General features: G+C 39.1%; 1 protein-coding gene across 1 annotated transcript; it reads right to left on the reverse strand.

The window, feature by feature from the left end:
* Positions 1-461: 461 nt before the first annotated feature.
* LOC148062431 (uncharacterized) lies at positions 462-5742 on the reverse strand. The gene is made up of 6 exons (XM_087779102.1): positions 5281-5742; positions 3887-4162; positions 3523-3611; positions 1659-1905; positions 871-921; positions 462-789 (listed from the first exon to the last, which is right to left on the reverse strand). Exons 1-6 carry the CDS (start codon positions 5525-5527, stop codon positions 530-532), a joined length of 1170 nt encoding a protein of 389 aa, XP_087635228.1. The 5' UTR covers positions 5528-5742; the 3' UTR covers positions 462-529.
* Between the last annotated feature and the right edge of the window lie 1680 nt (positions 5743-7422).

Genomic DNA, 7422 nt, shown 5'->3' on the forward strand with positions numbered 1-7422 from the left:
GTTGTCTGGCTCCGTTCCTGATACCAGGAAATTAAATTGGCGCCAAATAGCTCACCTGTCCGCCAGCGCATCTGCCTCAGAGCGAAAGGTGATGTGTTGTGGTGCAATACCGCCTCCTACTGGTATGGAGTGTGAATCAGGAAGCAACGCGTTGCATATATAAATTATAGGAATTAACACATACATCTAAACGATCTAATATTCACTTGAATAATTTAATTATTTTAACAGTCGTTCGGCATCTTCAGTTGAGATAATTACAGTATTATTATACTTTACCGCCATCAATGATCACTTTGAACGCCCATTATAAACTATTGTGTTCAAGATATTGCCTGAGTGGACCAGTGGGAGGTTGACAAATGTTTAGCTTCATGAATACTCACTTCTATATTCTACTTTTTGTACTCTATAAATACATATACAGAAAGAAAATGAATGGTTTCCACAGACACAAGTAGTTCAAGAAAAAGCTACACATTTATAAAAAATGTTTCATCGAGAAATTAAATGATTTGTTGGTTTCGAACTATTTCCTCAAGTCGGCGATGAGGTACTCCTCGTTTTTCTCCAGGATCTCCAAGAAGATATTTTTGGCTTCGTCGCCGCCGGAACAGAGGGCAGTGGAGTAGATCTTCCTCATCCTCGCCTCACTGGTCGGAACGGCCATGATTTCGTTGTAACGCTCTTGCTGGATGACATGTCTGTCCAGGAGCTCGTCCAAAATCGGGGGGATGTTGGTCACTCTCCGGGTCAGATGCAGTCGGTGTTTGTCCACAAAGTGTTGACCTGAAGAAAGAGTAGGAGAATTTCAGAACTAAGATTAATTGAAGCACTTTAGACTATCATTATTCTTTCTATTCAACTCACGATCTGCAGTAGCACACGCTCCTGATGGAAGCATCTTAACTGAAACACAAGCTGATGATGCAAAATAATTAAATCACAATAACATTTATTTGAAAGAAGTAAAAATAGCATCTTGTTTCTTGTTTAGATCAATTCATATTGACTGTAAATAAATGTATAGAGATGTGTTCAGAACAAATTAAATTTGGACGCTTAGTAAAAACTGTAGTTATTCTTTCAAACCGTGAAATTCTGATCATTTAATTATTTGTAAACAAGATTAAAAAAACTGCAATTCTAAACATTTAACGTTACTTTACTTATATTATTTTATTGGCGAGTTTGTGTTTTCAGATTATCTTTGTAAGTTAAATAATAACATATAATGACATAGTAACTACAACATATTAAGGTATAAACGGTACCGTTATAAATACACACTTAAAGCATATATCAATTTAAACAAACGAAAAATAATGATATACTGTAAATTATCAAAATATATAGTTTCTCCTATATTAAAAATAATACATAACAAACAAAATCGTGTTATTATTATATTCAATCAGATACGTTTCCATTTAAAAACATATTTCCTTTTTTTTTTTTATGTATATATGAATATTATAAATACACTTTTTTAGTTCACTATTGTTCGTTGTATCTTGAATATACGACAGATAAATCCTTTTTTTAACAGTATTTGACGTTTTAGAGCCATGTGTTCGATAGTGAAAGTAAAATTTTCGGGAAGTGATTTTTGTTCAAGTAGATTCGACAAACACTGACAGATCAAAGATGAATGTTACCCAGTGACTCTGCTTCGTTGTTGCATCCGATCTCCCTGAGGATCTCCACACACACCTTCAGAGCTCCAGCCTCAGTGAATGTGGAGACCAGCAGGTCACTTATTTCCAGGTAGTTCTTGTTCTCCACCTGCCTACGTCTGACCTGCGGCGGCCCTTGGCGGTTCAGTAGCCAGTGGCAGAACTTGTCCAGGTCATCCTTCGACAAATCCTCCAGAGCTCTAGAGATGGCGATCTTAACGCTCGCCATCTTTCACCTGATCGTCTCACTTTATCTCGTCCGGGAAGTAAGTGTGGACACGCCCACTTCCACCTTCGTCCACCAACAAACAATGAACTTGATACACTGTGACTCGCAGCAACAACGTTACTACTACTAATACAATAATAATTATATATATTTTTTAAATCGTTTCAAAAAGAATGTGGTTAAATTCATCATTGATTTAAAGTTGATCATATTATTGTGAATTACTATTGCAATGTTCATTTTTCACGATACTGTACCGATATTTATTTTTTTGCTTTCAAATCATATTTCACTTCCTACAATCGTATTTTCATGGTTTATATTTCGAAAAAGTGTGTTTAAAAAAAAAATCGATTTTGGATTTACAATTTACATGTAAATACTTAATGAAAAAAGTTATTTTTTGTGTTGCACTTAAACTTCCGCTAGATGGCAGCAGTCACTATGTGCTCCGCAGTTTAAGGAACGCATAGTTAAATTATCATGTTTTTAATATCATAACATTGAAATAATAAAGTGTGTATAATAGTTTCCATTGCTGTGGTGTTAGCTGTAACATTTACCTTTATATTAATATTAGCAATACCAGTGTTGTTAGTTGTACGATTAGTTGTTTAAGTGATTGTATTAACAGTAAAAGTAATTTTATTTTAACTACATTCACTACATGAATTAACACTGCTTTATCAGCTAGAGACGACGGTTGCATTCATTTCTGTAATGGGGGAAATTCTGAGAGTACTTTGTGAATCATGTAGGAACAAAAAAACGACAAACATAGTTTCATATTGTTGCTGGAAAAACTGTTGCAATTTCAATGTTCTAACACTAGGGGGAACTAAATAACTGTTCAACCCTATAACACTGACTGGTTAAAAGTCAGGAACATATTCACGGACCGACGTTCAGTTAGAAAAAAGTAAAAATACAACAGTACAACCTGCAATTAACTACAATTAAGTGCAGAAAACATCTCACTTAAACAATGAATGAGCAAGAGCTCTGGACTGGTTACAACAAGATGTTTGTGTATTTACATCTATGTACATTTAATTGTATGCCGACGATGTTGTTGTGTATTTGTCTACTTGTTTTTAGAGACTTTGTGTCAATGTGTGAGGTTTGTTTTTAAGACAGAATGAGGACTCTGAAACAGAAGTTTCTAAATAGTTGGTTTGAATACACATGAACAACACGGACAACTTATCACGTTTGTTTGCTAAGATTCCAGAAGAGATTCTTCGTCTCTTCGTGCAGCGTCGATGCTTTAGACCAGTTGCTGCAGGAGCGAATGTTTTGAGATCGACATCGATCGCTTAAGTTTGTTTCGCCAGTTTAACCAGTTTAACCAATCACTGCCTTAGACTGGTGTCCGACCCGCCCACTTTATTTACATACGGGCAACAAAATGTCAAAATGTATAAAATCCCTAAATAAATAAAAGACAATATGTATAAATAAAAGTCAAAATGACAAAATGTCTATTTATACGTAAAATGGATCCATTCTTTGACAAAAAAAGTAATTTATTCTTACATTTATTTATACATTTTTACATTTATACATTGTGTTACGTATTTATATGTTTATTTATACATAAGTCATTTTACGTCCTACATAGACGACACCCGCTGCCAGAAATTCGTCCGAAATCGGGGGCATGTTGATCACTCTCTGGCTGAAAGATACCTGGTGTTTGTGTTGACCTGAAGAAAGAGAAGGAGAATTTCAGAACTAAATTAGTGTTATATTAAATCAGATACGCTTCAATTTCAAAACATATTTTCTTATTTAAAAAATATGTATATATTTTAAATACACATTTTCACTTACTATTGTTCGTTGTATCTCGGATATACGACAGATAAATACATTTTATAATTTTAACGTTTTTTTTTTTTATAGTATTCGGGAAGTTAATTGTTGATTTTTGTTCAAGTAGATTCGACAAACACTGACTTAGATCAAAGATGAATGTTACCCAGTGACTCTGCTTCGTTGTTGCATCCGACCCCCCTGAGGATCTCCACACACACCTTCAGAGCTCCAGTCTCAATGAAGGTCGAGACCATCAGGTCACTTATTTCCAGGTAGGTCTTGTTCTCCACCTGCCTACGTCTGACCTGCGGCTCCTCTCTGCGGTTCAGGGACCAGTGGCGGAACTTGTCAACCGCTGCCAGGAGCTCGTCCAAAATCGGGGGGATGTTGGTCACTCTCTGGACCAGCGATACCTGGCGTTTGTCCACAAAGTGTTGTCCTGAAAAAAGAGAAGGAGAATTTCAGAACTAATTGACAGGCGTCAATACACCAGGGACTTTCATGCTTCGATTTAACAACCCCTCTACACTGGACCGCCATCGGACCTGATCTTCCAAAAGTGAGGCTCGAGGGCTTCACCTCAGATATGGCGCTGGCAGACACAATACACTTTACTGCGTGACTTCAGTAATGAAACTGCTCTTTTAAAAAGAAGTCTGTCGAGTCTCTGTGACTCACACATTCACTGTCTTTTTCTATGCAGGATGTAATTAAAACCTGTAAGAAGAAATATTATTGACAACAAACTGAAGGATACACAAAACACTGACGTCATAATAAAGGAATGCCAGCAGTGACTGTTTCGCCTGAGGAAGCTTTTTGCAAAACTGAAGGTTGACTCTTATGAGTATGTTTTACAAACCTTTTATCAAGTCTGTTTGAACCTTCTTGTTTATCTGCTGGTTTGCATCCACTGACCTCAAACCAAAAAAATCTCACTCATCAGGATCACGAGCAGTACGATTATTTCACAACAGCAAACACTCACTGATCTTTACAACAACCAGGTAATAAGGAAAGCAAAATCCATCATGTCAGATAGTACTCAAGTACTACAAGCTTCTTCCCTCTGGTTCTCAGACAAACAACAGCCAAACAAACCGCTTCAAAGACTCATTCATCACCTCTTCCATCTCAATACTTACTCCACACAGTACAGACAGACCCACCAACTCACCTATAGCTCGTCCCACAGTATCTTAGTATATGTTTTTATATTTTATGTTATTTATCTTTTGAGGGGCGTCACTGTTTTTGTCTTAACTGCAGCAAAACCAATTGCCCCACAGGGACAAAAATAAAATCTTGAATCTGTTCATTGAAAAAATAAAGTGTATTTTAAAGATCAATAATTATTTACATTTTATAATTTTAGCGTTTTTTATTATATTATTCGACGTTTTAGAGCCACGTGTTCGATAGTGAAAGTAACATTTTCGGGAAGTTACTTTTTTTTGTTCAAGTAGATTCGACGAACACTGAAATGAAAACATGAATTTAAACTAAAAGTTTACAATTGCTCATTTTAGATTTTAGATTTTAGAAGGGCGTTCTTACCCAGCGACTCTGCTTCGTTGTTGCATCCGATCCCCCTGAGGATCTCCACACACACCTTCAGAGCTCCAGCCTCAGTGAAGGTGGAGACCAGCAGGTCACTTATTTCCAGGTAGGTCTTGTTCTCCACCTGCCTACGTCTGACCTTCGGCTCCTCTCTGCGGTTCCTGAGCCTGTGGCAGAACCTGTCCAGGTCATCCTTCGACAAATCATAGAGAGCATCAGAGATAATGACCTTAATGTTCTCCATCTTTCACTTGATCGTCTCACTCGTCCGGGTTCATTATTTATAGATATAAGTGACAACGCCCAAGGACATTTAATGATTTTCGACGCGGGAAGATCCTTGAAAAACTCGCCGACGCTTTCGTAGGCCAGCACCCTCACCGGCGCGTCGGAGGCGCTGACTTGGATCAGAATGCTTTCACTCTCACACACATAATTAAACTAGAAATTCTATGAAGTCTTAAAAGACCAACCCATTAATGAAACCACTCCCACCAACCAGCAAACGTTTTTCCACAGCTCAGTTGAACGTCTGGCAGCTGACAAGACAACAACGTCTGCCAAGTGTTTCTCTGCCTGTAGTTTTGATTTGGTTTCTTCAGCCTTCATGTTGAAAATGTGACTTGTGAGACGTCAGATCGACTTCTCTGTTTACACTGTTGTGTCCAAGATTGGGCTCAATCCTTGAAGGTGTGTTTTAGTAAAATACTGTTGTTGTGATGTTGTCAGTCTTTTTGTTAAAATAATTTATTTGTTTTTATTTATATTTTGATCTTTGGAGAATTTTTCTTGCTGCTGTACTTGTAAAGTTGGCATTCATTTGTGGTATTCTCTGTGTAAGATTGTTTTCTCTGAATTTCTGTGACTTGACTGAGAGTTCATGTGTCTGTGGAAACTATTTCTTGGTCATAAGAAGACGTGCTTCTTGGCAGACGTTGTTGTCTTGTCAGCTGCCAGACGTTCAACTGAGCTTTGGAAGAAAGTTTGCTGGTAAGTGGGAGTGGTTTCACTTATGGGTTGGTCTTTTAAGACTTCCCTGTTTTAATGTTTCTTACCTTCTCTAAAGCACAAACATAGGTTTTCGGATGCGGGAAGATGCCCGAAAGACTCAAGCGCCGACGCCTTCGTAGGCCCGCACCCTCACCGGCGCTTCGGAGGCGCTGACTTGGATCAGAATTCTTTCACTCTCTCACTCACACACACACACAGGGAGCAGGTTGAACCAGTGACACGTTTTTTCTTATTCAATTTTACATTTAAAGATCAAAATATACAGACACAAACAATTTTAACAAAAAGATCGACAACACCACTTTTTCGAACAAAAAAGCGCTGGTGCGGGTGCTTTTTTCGAACAAACGCTGACCGATTATTTCATGGATTATTTCTTGTTTTGCACAGACTTTACGGTGTAGTAACGTCGTTGCTTTGAGCCACAGTGTATCGAGTTCATTGTTTGGGATTATTTTGTGGACGAGCGTTCGGTCAGCGTCGAACACATGAGAGACTCGCGACGTCTCGCTGGGAAGCACGCGTTTGTTCGAAAAAGTCACCCGCACCGGCGCGTCCGAACGCCCTGAGGATCTCCACACACACCTCCAGAGCTCCAGTCTCAGTGAAGGCACGCATCTCTCCAGCTGCCTGACCAGCAGGAGCGGTAGCTCCTCGCCCTCGTCTGGTCTCGGAACGGCGAGAAAACCCGCGCGTAAAAGGTTCCATGTTGGTGCGTCCGTTCCATGGCGATCCTGATCTTCAAACATGTCCCCAAATGTCTCGTCATCAGGGGCGATAGTTTCGCGACCCCGTAGGTTCCCAGGACGACGCGCCGAGAAGCTCCGTTCCATGGCACTCCCGCCCAGAAACACCGGGACACCAAACGCGGAACTGGCTGCTCTCGACACTCTGTTAAGAGAGGAGAACAGCCTCTGGATCACGTCATCAGAATGAGTTTCCGTATTTTTAACAACTGACGGAACCCGCCGGACCAGAACAAATGCCTACCTTGGTGAACCAGCCGATGATGAAGGCTCCCCCAAGAATAAATCATTTATATTTATCGAGTTTGTGCGCTTCATTTTCGGGGGGAAAAAAAGGACATTCTACTTGAATTTACATGATTGTTTCTCAAAAGTAAATCTT

This window comes from Callionymus lyra, chromosome 17 (genome assembly GCF_982586985.1).
Source record: "Callionymus lyra chromosome 17, fCalLyr1.hap1.1, whole genome shotgun sequence".
In the NCBI taxonomy this organism is placed as follows: domain Eukaryota; kingdom Metazoa; phylum Chordata; class Actinopteri; order Syngnathiformes; family Callionymidae; genus Callionymus; species Callionymus lyra.

Excerpts from the sequence above, each read along its gene's own strand:
- LOC148062431 (XM_087779102.1), bottom strand. The coding sequence starts at position 5,527 with ATGGAGAACATTAAGGTCATTATCTCTGATGCTCTCTATGATTTGTCG. Across the intron at positions 1,906-3,522 it reads TGGCAGCGGGTGTCGTCTAT|ATGGCGAGCGTTAAGATCGC; the intron begins GTAGGACGTAAA and ends ATCAGGTGAAAG. Across the intron at positions 922-1,658 it reads CAACGAAGCAGAGTCACTGG|CTTGTGTTTCAGTTAAGATG; the intron begins GTAACATTCATC and ends TTGCATCATCAG.